A 17,447-nucleotide genomic window follows, 5' to 3' on the forward strand; every position below is an offset into this window, starting at 1 on the left:
AAAAAAAAAATCTTAAAAAAAAAAAGAGTTGGGTTGGAAAAGGTTCAGGATTGCATATCACTTCTTCTGATCAAGGTTAACTCCTGATGCATCGGGGAACCTTGAAGTTGTATGAAAATGGTGCTCAGGTGATAATCTTTGAACTGTGCTTGCCCCAATCAGGTTTCATCGCAATAGTCAGTCACGCCCAACCAGCCCCACACGCCTATTCTTCTGCCTGACTGGGCCCTCATGTGATGGATGTGAGCACAGCATGCCTGGTAATCTGAGTGCCGAGAACCCAGTTTAGAAGTGAGGTGGGGGTGGGGATGGGGATGGGGGAGAAGCAGCTAGCTTAACAAATGGAGAAGAGAAAAAATCTAAATATGAAGGAAAGACTAAAACAGAAAAAGATCAAAGGAAAAATAGTGGAGATTTCTAAATGCATTTGAACTGACCCTGGGGTTGCATGACAATTTGAACATTGGCTTATTTAAATTCTGTCACTAAAGTTTTTGAAGGAAATGATAAAGATATACTATGCTCCCATCCATTAGCATGGTTCCTATTTACTCTGTAGAGAATAAGGAGAGGTGGGAATGGATTTTATACAGAAAGCAAGGGTACTTCTTTGCATAGAACCATGAACACTTTGGGTTTCAGTATGTGATATTCCTCAGTTAATAATATCTTACACTTGAAAACACATTGTTTGCAAAACACTTTGATTTTTATCACTTTATTTGAGCCTCACACCAACCTAGTAGAAAAGGCAAGTCAGGATTTGGAGTGGTCTTTTTATGTGCCCACTATATAGATGGATAAACTGAGGCTCAGAAAGATTAAGTTACTTACCCAAGGTCACAGGACAAGCAATTGGCAGAGCCAGGTCTAGAACTCAGGGGAAGGGTTTATTTCACTACAAAGACATGAAACAGGACATTAAACAAAGAATATCTAAAAGAATAAGATCTGTAAATAATTAAGGATAGGGAATCTGGAGGGTCACACTCCCATACTATAACCCGAACTCTCTGCGAGTGTGGCACTCTGATCTCAGCAGACAGGAGAGGGAATTGTAACTTTGACCACAACCACTTTGTGAGGAGGACCAATGGAATTGAGTATGCATTTACACAAAGCCAGCTCTGAATAAGTTCACAGGAATAGTCTGCTCCAAAACACCTCCCCTAATGGCCCATTATCCATCTCTCCCTTCCTATTTTTTTTTAAGATTTTATTTAATTTTTATTTTAGGGAGAGAGAGAAAGAGAGCACAAGCGAGCAGGGGCAGGGGCAGAGGGAGAAAGAAAGAAGCAAACTCCCTGATGAATGAGCCCTACCCAGGGCTCAATCTCAGGACCCTGAGATCATGACCTGAGCTGAAAACAAGAGTCGGAAGCTCAACCAACTGAACCACCCAGGCGCCCCTTTTCCCTTCCTACTTTTATTCCTTCGATGAATATTTTTTATTGAGAAGCTACTATGTGCTAGACATAGCTTAAAATATCTATTTTGTCTAAAACACCTCTTTGGAAAGTTGGAAGGAACACTTTTTTTTTTTTAAGTTCTCTTTTCATAGCCTCATGCATCAAACACTAGCATAGGCCGGTATTACATAATCAGAAACCTCCCCCTGGACCTGAGGAGGGAAAAAAAAGAAAAACCCAAAGAAAGAGATTGAAAGAGATTGAGAGTAATGAGCAAGATATGGAATAAAGGTGTGGAGATTAGAAAACATTACCCAGCTTTAGCAGTTGAAGACAAACTTCACCTATAAATCATTTTGTCTTACTGTTCTTCTCAAGGCCATGCCAATTCAGTCAGAGAAAATAAACTATGTAGAGTCTGGCAAAGAGCATTTTCATGAAGAGCTGTGGTTGCAATTTGCCCTATATTAACCACAATAGGCCTACTTCAGAAGCCAAATCCCTTCAGTCCATTGAAATGTAAGAAAGATAAAGTTGATCTGATTCTCATTCATGTAACAGACATTTGAAGGGCTACTTACCATTCAACCTCCTTTTACCTCCATGAGAGATTTCCCTTTGTGGAATAGTAATTGGATACTTCAGTGGGAAGGAAAGAAACCCAAGTAAAGGTAAAATTGATTCTTGAGCACAGACCCCAGGGCACAGGCCAACACTACATATATTTTTGGAAGTTTGTGTGTCAATGAGGTAAATCAACTAAGTAGCGAGAAACTGAGTCAAATTCTATTTGGAACAGTTGTGGGCAAAGCACCATGTGTAAGCACTGTGGGATCTTAAAGGAAGGGCAATAGAAGATCCAAGACTGGTAACCATGTGTCTAACCTGGCACTCTGCTAACCTCAGAGGGTGGACTAGTTTGCTGGTTGTTGTGGGAGGACACTGAAAGGATGTTTCCAGATAGCACCAGTTACGTAGTTTGGAGAACCACAATATAAATGGGCTCATTTTGTGTCTGCTTTCATTAAAAACTGATGATTGTCATATTTATACATCAATAATAACAATCAATGATGATTAGCTTCATCTCAAAATTTGATGCCAATAGATTAAGCAAAAATCTACTAGTGGTTCTATCCATTTAGCCATGCCACAATTTATGGAAAGTTTGTAAACCTGGTTTTATATTTATTTAGGAAACATATTATCCACAGATAAAGCCAGTTACTCTACATGTCCAACATTGTGATAGGCCTGGAACTAGGGAAAGAATTAAGATTCCACCCAAGCAGCTCACAGTAGAGACACTGGTTTATGAAAAAAAAATAAAGCTATATAGTGCAACAAGTGATTTAATAGTGATGCTACAAAATATAGAATGGTCACAAAGAAAGTGGAACTTAGGGAGGCCAAGAATGGCTTCAAAGAGCTAACTCTGACAGAGGAAATGGGAATTTTCCAGGCAGAGACAGAAGTGTCATGTGGACAAAGTATACAGTATGAGCAAGAGCACCAGGGCCTGAAATATAGATGTGGTATCATCAGGTTGGAGGAGCAGGTATTTGAGGATGGGACTGGAAAGGTAGGCAAGACTAGATCATGTCATCCATGCCGAGAACTTTGTATTTTAGCTTACAGTTAACAGGGAACCACTGGTGGATTTTAACAAGGAAAATAATATGACCAGATTTGCATTAGGTAAAGATAACTGTGGTATTCTATGCAAGGAGAATTGAAGAGCAAGATGGAGATAGGAAGTCCAAGCAAGAAGCTTATTGCCTTGGTCTAGATGAGAGGTAACAAAAGTCAGAACCAGGTTATTTGTGGTGGAGTTGAAAAGCAGAGGACGGATTCAAAAGCTTTTTACCTATAATCGAAAAATTTAGTATCTGGATGTGAGGATTGAAAGCAAGGACTGCCTTCAGATTACACCCAGGTTCCTAGAGCTTGGAAGCTGGATAGATGGTGTTATAGCATAAGGGGTGGAATTTGGAGGAAGACTAAGTGGTACCACACAGAAGACACTGAGTCTGGTTTTGTACATAATGAGTGCAGGTGTCTCTGAAATACCTAGACCTAGTGATATCCACGGATCAGGCACTGAGGAAAGATATCTAGTCTACAGATTGGGAAATCACCCTGGCAGTTAAAACTTCCAAAATGGATGAGACCACCTAGAATTAGTGTGTCAAATGAGAAGAGAAGTGGATCAAGATCATTAATGAAAAGATAATTGATAGTTGAGGGGAAGAGAGTGAGAAAGTCAACAAGGAAGACTGAGAAAAGCTTCTCTGAGAGGGAGGAGAGCTAAGGCAGCTCTCATGGGAGCCAAGTGAGGAATTTCAGGAAGAGGAAAGGACAACAATACAAAATGCCAAAGAGATATCAAACAAGATGGAAACCAAAGAGTCACTGGAGGTGGTATCTTTTTTAGAATATGAGAACAGAAGCTTTATTAAAGTAAATGGAATAGTGAATGAGGAGTGCTAAAGAGAAGGAATCACCCCTGACCAGAAGGAATTGCTCACTGACAGTAGGCACACCACAATCCTGACAAACAGGCAATCCCAAGCCAAGACTCCCATCGCACAACTTGGAGAGAAAATTTTCTTACATTTGTATTGATTTTGTCTTCACATGAATTTTGTTTAATCTCTACAAAAGCCCTTTAGGGTCAGCAAGGTGGGGTTTTTGTTTGTTTTATTTTTTTAGTCTTCATCTTACAGGAGGTAACTGAAGCCCGGTATTATGTGATTCATTCAAGATCACAGAATGAGTAAGTGGCATAAACTGAGGACTCTCAGCACAGTGCTCTTCCCAACACCTCAGAGAATGTTAAGCAGACTTCAGTACAATGGTGCAGAGGCAATCCGACCACACTTCAGAAACTCAGAAGGGAGAATTGCCCACAATCACTTTCTTGATTGACAACAGACATGTTGGTTGCCTGAATGCCTCTCTGATAGCTAATAGGGAAATGAATAATTAAATGCTGTATCTTCTCTTGAGATGACCTGCGTATGTTCATCCTTTGAAATAGAGGAAGATTTTAGACTTGTCTTACTCTATCAATGAGAACAAGGGGAACATTTGGTTAATATATATGCGCTCCTGTTGACTGAAAGACACCCCCCCTTCTTTATGGGGTCAGGTAAAACTGAAGTATGGGGATTAATCAGCCCCACGCACTGCACTGACAATTTCGCCATGAGGGAGGCAAAGGAGACCCAAGCTACTCTCCCTCTCAGTGAGCGGGAGCTTTGCTCTTTCGCATAAAACATGAAAGGAGGTTTCTGTAGTTTTGCCAACTCAGCAAGAGAGAAAATTAACCCTACATTTTCTTATCCCCATTGCCTCAGCCTAGGGAGGTGGGGGGACTTGAGTTGTAGATTGACAGCATGAGAAAGCTGGGCTCATTGTGTATGCACCTTGGCATGGCTTAGAAGGAATTACAGTCACCAGATATGAACTCATTTCTAGATTTACTGTGAATTTTCTAAGGTTCTCTGCAAGTCCAGATAATTTGGCAGAAAAAAAAAAAGCCCTTAAATAATTTCCTCTTCTGTTTAAATTCGGAAATGTGTGATAGAAATCACCATTAAAAAAAAAAACACAGTTTCAATTATATTAAGTAGAATGCCTCCATTTAATTAATTCACTTAGTCCCTGGGTGACACTGGGTGTGGCTCAGGGAGATTTAGGAGGAATCCAATTTATCACTAGGGGGAATGGTCTGCACTAAGCAGCAAGGCGGCATCCTTCCACACCTTTCCAACACCGCAAGGGAAAGGCACAGTGAGGCTGGAATTCCAAACCACAGATCACACTCCCTCAGATAAGAATTATTTGTTTTACGAGGAAAAAAGCAGATATTGGTGGGGTTGAGAGGTGGGGGACGGAGGGGCTCCTGGCTTGCACTGGTATTCTTTACACTTCGATTACAATTTAAAATCCTTATTTTTAAACAAAGGAAGCACCTCAGTTTTCTGGCTTTGTGGACACAGATCACATCTTGCAAGTTTTTCATCATCTGCAATACGCATGGTAATTAAGCTATTTAAAGTTAGCCCCAAGATATTTGAAAATCAGAAACCAATAAAATCTCAGGGATTCTTTTATTCCTCCTTTGCCCACTCCTTTATCATGTTCTCATCGCCACCCGACTCTCATGCTCTTCTTCCTGCTATAATAATCCATAGTGATAACTAATGGCTAATAAAGATCATTTACGCTTTCTTCTCACCCACTGGCCATGTATTACAACTCAGAAATCCAAGATTGCTTCTTTATGCGGCTCAAGTGGAAGAGGAAGGAAGTGCAGTCCTTCCAGCCCCCTCCCACGTTTCTGCTGGATTTCATGGGTGTGGCAGAGTTTAGACCTTTGCAGGTTTTTGCCCTTGTTTTATTCCCTGTTAAGGACTAGGATGATGAATAGATGGCAGAGGGATAAACACAATCGGGTTCTGCCCTGAATGATAGAGGATCATTTCACCCACAAGCAGGAAACCTGTGTGAGACTTAAGTACTCACGCTATCTAAATGCCAGTCAGTATAGTGTGGAGCCCACGCCCTGAATACACCATTCCTTCTGTCTGATTTAATGGTATCCTAAATACTGACTTACGTGAATGATACACAACAGTACTCAACAGGGCACATGGCCATTTCACACAGAGGTACGCATGTATAAAATGCATGGGCAAATATGACCATTTCTATACCTTTCATGTTCTCTCTTGAATATGATTTATGCTAAAACACATGCGGGCATGTGGAATCTGTGCAGAGTACATGCCTGACTGTTGTACATGAAGTATGCGGAGGCTCTATACATTTACATGCGAATTTCTACAACTCCCCAAACACACAATTTCAGCTTTATCACTTTGCACATCACAGTGAATACTTGGGGCTGTTAGTGAGATAGAACCCAAGCAAAGGCAGCTGTCCCTCTTTTTGGGAAGGGAATTCTTTTAGCTTCAATTCCCTTTCTAAAATTATGCTTGGTTTCTTTTGTCGGAGGGGGTGTGTGTATACTTGAATGTGTCTACATGGGGTGGCAAAAAGTTGTAAACCGGCATATTTTTCTATCCAAAATGAAACCTTTTTTAATGAATAGCATTGGCTTCCTTAGGGCTCCGCCTTCCTAAATTTTATTTCCTCAGCTCACCAGTGGGGTGACCTCAGAACGTTTCCTTGACAGTGTGCTTAACCCAGCCACCTGTATCCATTGCATTTATGTATTAGAATGAAGGGAGACAAGAAAAGGAAATGTCCTGGTTTGAGAAATGAGCCAATGGAAGCATCAATCTCTGGAACCATATAGCAGTTTAGGAAAGTGGTACGTGTAAGACCCTCATGCTCTTTTTCAAACACGCCTACACAAGCCACACACAAAACCCCGGGGTGTCTGCTACTTCGAAAAATTTATTTATTTATCTATCTATCTATTTATTTATTTATTTGATTTAACTTATTTTTTCCCATGCCTCTCCACCCCTCTGCACCCACTGATCTATATTCTGCTTCTGTTTCCCTTCCCCTCCCTCTCCTTCTTCATCCTCATCCCCCCCACCCCCCCACCCCCGCCCCTTCCAGGGCGATGGCTAAATGTGCAAAGCTGGCAGGCTGTTTCTTCTCTGCTCCCCTCCACCCACTTCGGATTCAGCGAGTGTATTATAAATTGCCCAATATCCAATACCTGCACAGGAATAATGCCCAAATCCTATCTTTTGCACCCCACCCCTAAGGCAATCAATCTGCAAAGGGCTTTTTGACCAAGACCTGCCCCCCCCCACGAGTATGCACACACACGCGTGCGCGCGCACACACACACACACACACACACACTCACCCACATCTCACACCCCTTTTTCTCTTTAACCTTCGCCAAAATCACTCAAACATGTTCCAATAAATGTTTGAAAGCTTCATTTGGAGAATGCCAGGGCACTGTCTGTTGCTGCAGAATATTGAACTCGTCATTCCTCCCCACCCTCAGCCCAATCAAGTTTCTAAAATGTCTTTCAAGAAATAAGTGAGCAATTTGAAATAGAAGAGAAACCTGGGTAGTGGGGGAGGGACGGAGGGACGCGGATTCTCGCTAAGCTTGTATGTGTCCCTCTTCTGATGAAAATGAGTCACCATGCTTAGTATCCAAAATGTTAGCCCCTCTCCGGTCACTGACAATCCCCGGAAAGGTGCAAGGGTAGGGAGAAGGGAAAAGACCTGATTTCCAACAGGTAATACTCGGCTCGTCTTTCCCATCCCATCGGAGCCCAAAGCTCCTAGGGGCGTGGTCCACCTTCTCCTCCGACCAGCTGGTGCACAATCGGCTACCGATCTTGGGAAGGCGATTTTCCCCCTCCACACGGCCAATTTCGCCCCCAGCCCCAGTTGTCTTTAGAATCTCTTTTTTAAAAAACATCTTCCAAATCACAGTTTCATTCATTCATTGAAAAATAAATAAATAAATCCTTCACATGTTTTTCCATTAATACCTGCGCCCATTTGAAGCTCATGCATGTACGAAATAAGGCTTCTTCCGCAGCACATGTGAGAAAATCGTAGGACAGAACAAGCAACACTCATTACTGAATATGATTCCTTCGACCCCGCTTTTTGCAAATAATTTAAAGGATTGCCTCCCCATCTTGTAGGTAGAGTCCACATCTTTTCCCCACACCCCTTCCTGTACCCACACCCGCAAAACCAGAGACCTAAAACGCTGAGCATTCACTAAGAACCCCACAAATCTTATTTCTAGCCAAACAGGCATATTTTTTTCTAACCTCATCCTAATTAGTAGCAGCGTTCGCAAACCAGAGCATGAAAGACAGAATGGAATAAAAGCTGGGATGCAACCATCAGTTACCATATGCTAAGGAAACGCGAGCACCATGACCAGAGCAGAAGCAGTTAAAATATTTTTTTTCTGCCTTTACAGGGAAATATTGTAGTCTGGTAATTTCACAACAGCAAGAAGTAAAAATCTTTAGCTCTACCTGTTTGGTTCTTCTCATACAGCACAGCATGGTTGTATCGTCCCTTGCCTTCTTCCTGCCTTCTCTCCTTCCTCCTCTCTTTCTTATTCCCCCCCTCTCCACCTCTTTTCTGCTCGCTTGCTCACTCGCTCTCTTGCGCTAGCGCGCTCTCCCTCTCCCTCCCTCCCTCTCTCTCTCTCCCTCACACACACCAGGGCAGTTAGCAGCAACTGTAAGGTCCACAGCTACTGCTCATCGCACATGCTCGCTCGCTCCCTCTCCCTCTTCCTCTCTCTGGCTCTCTCCTCTCTCCTTTTCCCTCTCTTCCCCTCTTTTCTCCCCCTTTCCCTCCGTCTTTTTCTTCCCTTTCTCTTTCTCAGAATTGTTCACTAGCTTTCAATGACTAATCATTTCCCCAGCCCCCACCCCTATTCCAGACAGTCACCCCCTCCCAGTCCCCTGCCAGCCTCATGAATATTTAAACATCTCCAATCTGGACCCAATTACCCACCGACTTTCCCACTGCATTGAGATGGTGGGGTGGGGGTAGAGACGGATATTCCAGCCAGTTCAGGAGATTGGATGGAATGTGTTTTAGGGAAGAGGGGCTTGAGGAACGCTTGTATTTCTTTACTAACTCTTCTCTTTTCCAATATCATAAGAGCAAAGAACAGCTTAGTCAGACCTGTACCAATATGTTATATTTGCTATTTAGATTTTATGTACATTTAATAATTGTGAGGGTTAAGTTCTCTCAGAGAAATGAAATAGTATGTAAATGTACACTATGTATACTGTTCTCAGTATTCATATAATCTAAAATACATATATATAAGCTTAAATATGCACAAAGAACATATCTCATATATGCTCCAATATCCTTGAGAAATCCACATGAATATGTAGCATTTTAAACATTCGAAGCACTTAAGTTAAGAAATGATAACTAATGTTTAGGAATTAGCATTCATATCTAAAATCACACGGTGGTTCTTAATGCACTCATACCTGTTTGAAAATTGAGGTTTCTTCTAATTTTATTTAAAAAGCAGAGCACATTTGAAAAATAAGTCTGTAATACTAACGGTGCCCAAAATGATATTTTACAGTTTGGTCAAGAAGAGTAAAAGTCGGGGCGCCTGGGTGGCTCGGTCAGTTTAGCGTCTGGATTTGGCTCAGGTCGTGATCCCAGGATCCTGGGATCGAGCCCCACATCGCCAGGCTCCCTGTTCACTGGGGAGTCTGCTTCTCCCTCTCCCTCTGCTGCTCCCCCTCTGCTTGTGCTCTGTCTCTCGCTTTCTCTCGCTCTCAAATTAATAAATAAAATCTTTAAAAAGAAGAATAAAACTAAACTTAATTGTTGTAAGAAGAAAACATGTATCATGATGTCTATGTCTTCAATTCCTCCTATGCTCTTTCATAATTTGAGTAGAGGAAAATATGACTTTAAGAAAAGTGTATCTAACACAATTTTTAGATGTATGGTACTGTGTGATCTTGAGAATGTTACTGACCCTCTCTGACCTAATTTTCTAATCTGTCAAATATGGATTACAATGCCAACAAGTTGTGAGGACCAAATAATATAATGTATGTAAAGCATTAGGATGGAGCCATTCTTACTACATAGTAGCTTTACCTCAGAGATTGTACTTTTCTGAAATTTTGATGGCATTTTTAAATGAATATCTCAAAGAACTTAACAAACTATTTCTTGTTGTTCATTAGTGACAAGCATTCCCAATTAAACACCTCATATTCTTTCTATTCTCTCCTAGACACAAGCCTAGTTAATGGGTGTCAACCAGACAGCTTATTATCATACATATTATCAGGATCACTGAGCTTAATAGGTGCTTAATACATTTTAACAAAATTCAAGGTACATCCATCTCAGAATGGACTATCTCAAAGAGATACCCAAGAGGTGATGGTTATAAATTATCCCCAGAGGTTTTTCTGAGCATGACCTGCTTCAAATCCTTCCTTACTTGCTCTTTTACTCCCCTGTTGGCTTCTTAATTTTCATGTTTTATGATAAGAAACAGAGTTAGACTCTGAGTTTAGTATTTTGTTAATGTTATAGTGAGTCAGAGTGAGCTTTCAAAAACAACCTTCTATGGATGTAAGTGGTAGAAGAGGACAAAGAATGGGTAAGAACGGGCTCCATCAGAGACATTCCAGTTGTGGGTATGATGGCCCTGCCGGCTTGCCCTGGGTTGAAGAGTGGAGAAGAAAGGAAAACGAGGAGGTGAGGACAGGGGGCAAAGCAGAAGAAACTGCTTCTTTTGGTGTTTAAACAGACACATAACTTCACTGATAGGATCATTTTGTCAACTATGGCAACCTAGTTGGCCATAGAAAAGGGCCATCTCCTTTCCTTTCCAATGCACTCCCCTCTGCCCTCCCAATTATATCTTTTTCCCTTTTATTTTTTGGAAGGGACCTTGGAAACAACATGACATAATGAAGTCAGACAGAGCCTAGAGCTCAAAACCAGGCATAGGCATGGATGAACTCTTTGACTAAATACATTAAACCACCCTCTTGGCACCAGTTTCCCCAGCGGTTGACGTGCACTAATTCATCTAATACCCAAATGAGGGAGGTGTGATCGTTAATCCCATTCTGATAGGGATATGGGATGCGAAAGCTAAGTGAATTAAGTACCTAGCCTAGGTCACACAGCTAATAAGAGGTAAAGCTAGGACTCCAAAACCCTCTTAGCCACTAAGCTACATGGCATTCAATGGACTGCTACACCTCTTTACCTCTGGTCCTTAGGGGATTAGACAATACAGTGGAAGTTTTTGTGTTGAAATGACACCAGCATTCTGCAAGGTCCACCTAACAGATCCAGCCCTTACCTCAAGAGCCATGGAGAACAAGCTGATACCCTCATCCAACAGCAAGCCCTCTGTATACTTCTGACCAAACATCACATACTTCAATCACCCTCAGGTGCCTCAGTATTTCGGGTCCTCGCCATTCTGAATGCCTCCTTCTGGACATACTACATTCAGTCAATGAACCCCGAAAATTATTTTCCATAAGGGAGCTCAGAATTCCAAATTCAGTTTAAATATTATGGACTCAATTCCAATACATTTTTTTCCCCTGAGCAATGGAGATTTTAGGATGGTAAAAGAATGAGAAGAGGAAAAGCACACTGATCTAATCTTGGCAAATTAAAATAAAATAAAATAAAATAAAATAATAAAATAAAATAAAATAAAATAAAATACCAGTATTACCCTGATCCCCACCAGCCAACTATTCAGTGGAGCCACTAATCCTTATCCTCTTACAACCAATCCCAGAAAATGCCTAGGCTTAAGCCCCATGGTTAAACCTTATATAATTTTAATTGGCAGGTTAACTCATGATACTGTCAGGTAAATTCCTAACTGTAGGTTAGGCAGCAACATCATTCTAGAAGAGGGTGAAGAGTGGTGGAGGCCAGGTGCCAGTTCCACTCACAGATCTCTTTAAACTTCATACTAAAGTGATATTGTTTTCATAATAAACCTGGAAGACTCTGGGCTTTACGAAGGGCTCCGTCAGAGAGTGTGTCATTTTAGGAAAAGGACTGGCCCTTGAGAGAAGAGTGTCAGCAGTGCAGGTAGAAATATGTTCATCTTTTTACTCCCCCTTTCAGGAGCTTATTTTTTTGACTTTCAGTCTTAGCTTTTTACCTGTTGTATTCTTGTGCTACGGCTGCCGTAACAAAATACCACAGCTGTGTGGCTTAAACAATAGACATTTATTTTCTCACTGTTCTGGAGACTGGAAGTCCAGAGGATTGGTTTCCTCTGAGGGCTCTACAGGAAGTATCTATTCCAGGCTTCTGTCCATGGATTTGTAGATGGCCACCCTCTTACTGCCTCTTCACATGGTTGTCCTATGCACTTGAATTCCTGGTGTCTGTCTGTGTCCAAATATCTTCTTCTTAAAGGACATCAGTCATATTGGGTTAGAGCCCACTCATATGACCTCATTTAACCTCAATTACCTCTTCAAAAACCCTATCTCCAAATACAGTCCCATTCTGAGGTACTGGTTAGGGCTGCAACATAATGTCTTTTGAAGGACCCAATTCTGCCCATTACACGTGCATTCTCCATCAGCACTTTTGGACATCACTTACTTATTCAAAATTTTCTGTGTTACAAAAACATCCTGCCCTCAAGGAGATACACACATATGTGAAAAGCGAAACAAATGCTATTTGGACAAAACACGATTCAATGTCAAATGTGTGTTACAAGAATTTAGAACATAAGAGAAATTGCCATGGACTATGGTAGACCTTCCATTTCATGATTAGGATTTGGATAAGTACAGAAGACACGATGAGTTTTAGAGAAGGGAAAGGGGTCACGTTGGAAAAGGTAAAATGTACCACTGATCACTGCATGATCAAGAGATTGTCAATATGGAGAAGAGGGGCAGTTGTACAGGAGGGTTGTAAAGAGAGAACCTTAGAAGGGCAGGCCACACCCGGATGGGAAGAACCTCAAGGGTCAGGCAAAGGGGGTGTATTAGTGTCCTAGGGCTGCCATACAAATTTCCACAAACTTGGGGGCTTAACAAAACATAAATTTATTCTTTCAGGGGCACCTGGGTGGCTCAGTCGGTGAAGCATCTGCCTTCAGCTCAGGTCATGATCTCAGGGTCCTGGGATCGAGCCCCATGTTGGGCTCCCTGCTCAGCGGGGAGCCTGCTGCTCCATCTCCTTCTGTCCCTACGCCCCACTTGTGCTCTTTCCATCTGTCTCTCTCTCAAGTAAATAAATCTTTAAAAAAAATGTATTCTTTCACATTTCCGGGAGTCCAAATTTAATGTTGACAGGATTAGTTCCTTCTGGATCCTCTGGGGGAGAATTCATTCTATACCTTTCACCTAGCCTCTTGTGGCTGTGGGCAGTCCTTGGCATTCCTTGGTCTGAAGATGCATCACTCCAATCTCTACTTCCATCTCCACACGGGCTTTCCCTCCCTCTGTCTTTCCTTCTTTTTATAAGAACACCTGTCATTGAATCTAGGGTCCACTCTAAATCCAGGATGATCTCATTTCAGGATCCTTAAAGCAATTATATCTGCAAAGATCCTTTATCCAAGTAAGGTCACAGTCATAGAAGTGGGGGTTAGGATTTAGATAGTTTTCTGAGGAACACAAGTCAACCTCCTGCAGCGGATTAGACATAAGATTTGTTATAGGAATAATTTAGACAATACCTGTGGTGGTAATGTTGTATAGTATGGAATAGAGAGAAGGGTACACTGGGACCTGGTGAGAGAATCGTGGAATTGTTCTAATGCTTAGTTCAGGGAGGAAAGGTGGAGAAAAAGTGAACTGTCACTTGCTGAGTGCCTAGTATGTTCCAGGTATCACATATATTGCACTCTCCCTATTTTGTCGCATTCACCTCACAGAAGAATCTCCTGGGGAAGAGAAAAATGGGAGAACTGAAAGTTGTTTGGAGATTGGGCCTGGGCAGCCTGGAGAATGAAAATACCAAACCCAGATGTGAGGAGGTCCAGAAAAAGGGCTGGTACTGTAAGGGAGGTGATGAATCAGTTCTGAAAGCATTCATTTTCAGAAAGCATTGAAAGTTTCAAGTGTGTCGCAGGATCAGATTGTAAGAAAGAACACTCAGAAGTTGTGTGAGCCTGCCAAAGGTTTCCAGGCAGACATGGCTACATCGGGATCCAGGGAGAGGCAAGCCCCTATGAAATGATGTCACCACATTAATTAGGCTGATAGCATTTCAGTATGGCCTCACTGCCAGAATTCATCCTGCTTCCTGCAGACAGACAAGGACCTGGATGATTTTTAGGACCCTCTAAGTCTCTAGCCATCTTTCCAAACTTGCCACAAATCCCCTCAGAGTTTCTCTTTCCAGCGCACTGGAGGCCATCCGAATCTGTGAGTAGCCAATATCCCAGAACACAGGAATCTCCGTGAGGGAACCATGTACTGGTGGCGCAGGAGATGAAAGACACATGGCCCATAAGCTAAGACTCAGTAGCCATGCAGCTCCTGAGGAAGTTTGTGATTACCTGAGTGAACAGATCTAACTCAGTGGCTTATGGAGTTATTAATAGCAGCCGATGTGAAAAATTCCATCAGGTTACACAAACCTCCACCACCAACACAGGATCAGGGGCTGAAATAAGAGTTTCATTTGATTTGGTCATGAAGAGAACCACAGAATATTTCCCATACTTCTCTATTCCCCCTGAAGTTTTGTGACAGCTTATTTGCCAGCCTGTCTCCTCCCTGTAAAGCACATTCCTGAATGGCAAGCACCGTGACATACCTTTTTTTTTTTTTTTTTTAGTCTCAGAGGTAGAATTTAGTGATTCATCAATTGCGTATAACACCCAGTGCTCATTACATCAAGTGCCCTCCTTAATGTCCATCACCCAGTGACCCCATCCCCCACCCCTCTCCCCTCCAGTGACCCTCAGTTTGTTTCCTATAGTCAAGAGTCTCATGGTTTGCCTCCCTCTCTGTTTTTATCTTATTTTATTCTTCCTTCCCTTCCCCTACATTCATCTGTTTTGTTTCTTAAACTCCACATATGAGTGAAATCATATGGTATTTGTCTTTCTCTGACTGGATGTCTTAGTTTTTCTTTTTTGGTTTTTTTTTAATTTGTTTCTGGTGTCTTCAGCAGGGGTATAGGTGGGTTTTATGGGACCTAAAGCTTTTAGGATTTAGGGGAGACTTCCTTAAGAAAAAGAATACAAGGGCGCCTGGGTGGCTCAGTTGTTAAGCGTCTGCCTTCAGCTCAGGTCATGATCCCAGGGTCCTGGGATTGAGTCCCACATCCGCCTCCCTGCTCAGCGGGAAGCCTGCTTCTCCCTCTCCCACTCCCCCTGGTTGTGTTCCCTCTCTTGCTGTCTCTGTCTCTATCAAATAAATGAATAAAATCTTTGAAAAAAAAAAAGAAAAAGAATTCAAGTCAAGTATGAAAGTGGATATTTATTTGGAATAAGAAACCACAACAAGTTATATATATATATGTATATATATATAATTGATTTTTACCATAAATATCACAAAATTCAGAAAAATAAATGTAACATTTTAAAATAGCTACCTGACACATCTCTATAATTCCTACATTTTTGGCTACATGTTCTCTCATCATCTCTTTGTATAACAATGACTTTATAATGTAATATTCTAAAGAAGAATGGAAAGATAATCTAGCCTTTCCTCTAACACAGTTGATTGGATTTGTTTTATTCTTGATAGTTGGGGGGGCTTAAACCATAAGACTTCACATACCAATGCGTTTTTGGTAAAGGGCACAAGTGGTAATACAAAAACACAGAAATTCTGAGAAATTCCAAGTAATTGCTCTGGAAAGAGAAAAAATATGCATGGTACATTTATAAATTATGAATTATTAATTATGTGTCATTATCAAATTTATTCCTAACAGAAAAGAACTTCAGTTTTGGTTAGGCTTTGGTGAAAACTGATTCTCTCACATTAAATTTTATACAGCTGATGATTGGAAAAATTTCCCACAGACTAGCTGTTGGTTCATACATTTCAAATCTTGTTTCTCATCTTTACCACATGACTCAGGCGCTACGTAACATAAGCCAAGTGATGTTTATATTTGAATTCAACCTCTGGTTCTGCACTTCAGGTTACCATGCCCAGTGAGTTGGCTCACTGTATTCCTTGGAGCCATAAATGGCTAGCAATAACTTAACTGTACATAAAAGCCCCGAGAAGAAACATAAATATATCCCACTAAACCCAATTTAAATGTAACACCAATACAACCACATCTTACCCAGTTCCCAGAACTGCCCACAGCCACTCAACACAACCTGACATGAGGGGAAATGTTGCCGAGAGGAAGTTTGAGTGGAAAGAGACAGAAGTCGAATGGGTTGTTATTAAAATATCTTACTATTTCAAATTTTATACAAATGTACAAACCTGTGGCTCATGGTCCATGTGAGTGGGGAGTCCTAAAGCTTAAGCTTAATTAGCTTCTTTGTAAATTTGCTTCTGGTTTCTAGTATTGACACAGAGCCAGTAAGTCTTCAATAAACAGTTGTTAAAGAATAGGAGGGTGGGAGAAAGGGAGAGAAGAAAGGGGAAAAAGGAGGTGAGAAGGGGAAAAAAAGAGGGAGGAAGGCTGTTTGAACTAAATTTCAACCATTAACTCTCAGGATCCCCAGTTGTTTTAATCTGTAATTGTGATTTTTGTTCTACACAGAATGGCTGTTTCTCACCAGCTCCACTCATATCCTGAATTTGTCCCATTCTAAACTTCCTTCTGGAGTGTACGTGGCTTGGGGAAATGACAAAATGCGGCCTTCTTGGTGGGATCCGAACATGAGTCTCCCCATTTGTGTTCCATTAAATGTTAACTGCCACTCTGTGGGGAATCAGATAGGTGTCCTCCAAAGCCTATATCCCTAAACTCATCACCTTTTATCCTCTCCCATGTCTTGTGATACCTCTTTTACTATTTTTGATAGACTACAGCTGTTGGCAGGTATTGTATACTACACAACGTATAGTTGGACAGTAAGAGAAATTTCAGATATATGGCTTCATATTATTTAATTTGCTCATCCTGACTTGAAGCATTGATAGATTTCACTTAAACATTATTAACTTCAACCTTCATTCAAACAGGGCAGCTCATCCTACAATACAATCCCTTGGTTTATTTTTCTTCTTGTTCCCTTTCTCCAGTCCACTGTGATTCTGTCAAGTCTAGAACTGAACTTTTTTTGCTTAAACAACTTTGACCCTTTTCTGTCTGAAATCCAAGTCTACTCTCCTTTACATTAAAATTCTTCATAGTGAAGCCATTCAAAACATACTTAGAGTGGCTACTGTACTCTGTCCACAGAATTTTCTTGAACAGACTTCCCCATTCTCTGTCCTTAATGCTCTGGGATATTTATTTCCAACAATTTTCATCTGGTATTCCTTTAAATCCCTTCCAGTACCTGTTAGATCCTCCAAAATTCCTCTGCTGACTATTTGGCTCTCTATTTCCAAGTCTCTA

General features: G+C 41.3%; 1 protein-coding gene and 1 long non-coding RNA gene across 2 annotated transcripts in view; one reads left to right on the top strand and one right to left on the bottom strand.

The window, feature by feature from the left end:
* Window positions 1-8,602, bottom strand: part of GAP43 (growth associated protein 43) — a 94,846-nt gene extending 86,244 nt beyond the window's left edge. Inside the window, exon 1 of the mRNA XM_081833666.1 lies at window positions 8,414-8,602. Within this exon, the coding sequence (XP_081689792.1) occupies window positions 8,414-8,443 (30 nt within the window). The 5' untranslated portion in view covers window positions 8,444-8,602. The remainder of the gene's footprint in view (window positions 1-8,413) is intronic.
* Window positions 1-17,447, top strand: part of LOC145723923 (uncharacterized) — a 74,741-nt gene that overhangs the window by 21,858 nt on the left and 35,436 nt on the right. The gene's annotated exons all lie outside the window — the stretch shown is intronic.

This window comes from Leptonychotes weddellii, chromosome 1 (genome assembly GCF_054177405.1).
Source record: "Leptonychotes weddellii isolate Sample4059 chromosome 1, ASM5417740v2, whole genome shotgun sequence".
Taxonomy (NCBI): domain Eukaryota; kingdom Metazoa; phylum Chordata; class Mammalia; order Carnivora; family Phocidae; genus Leptonychotes; species Leptonychotes weddellii.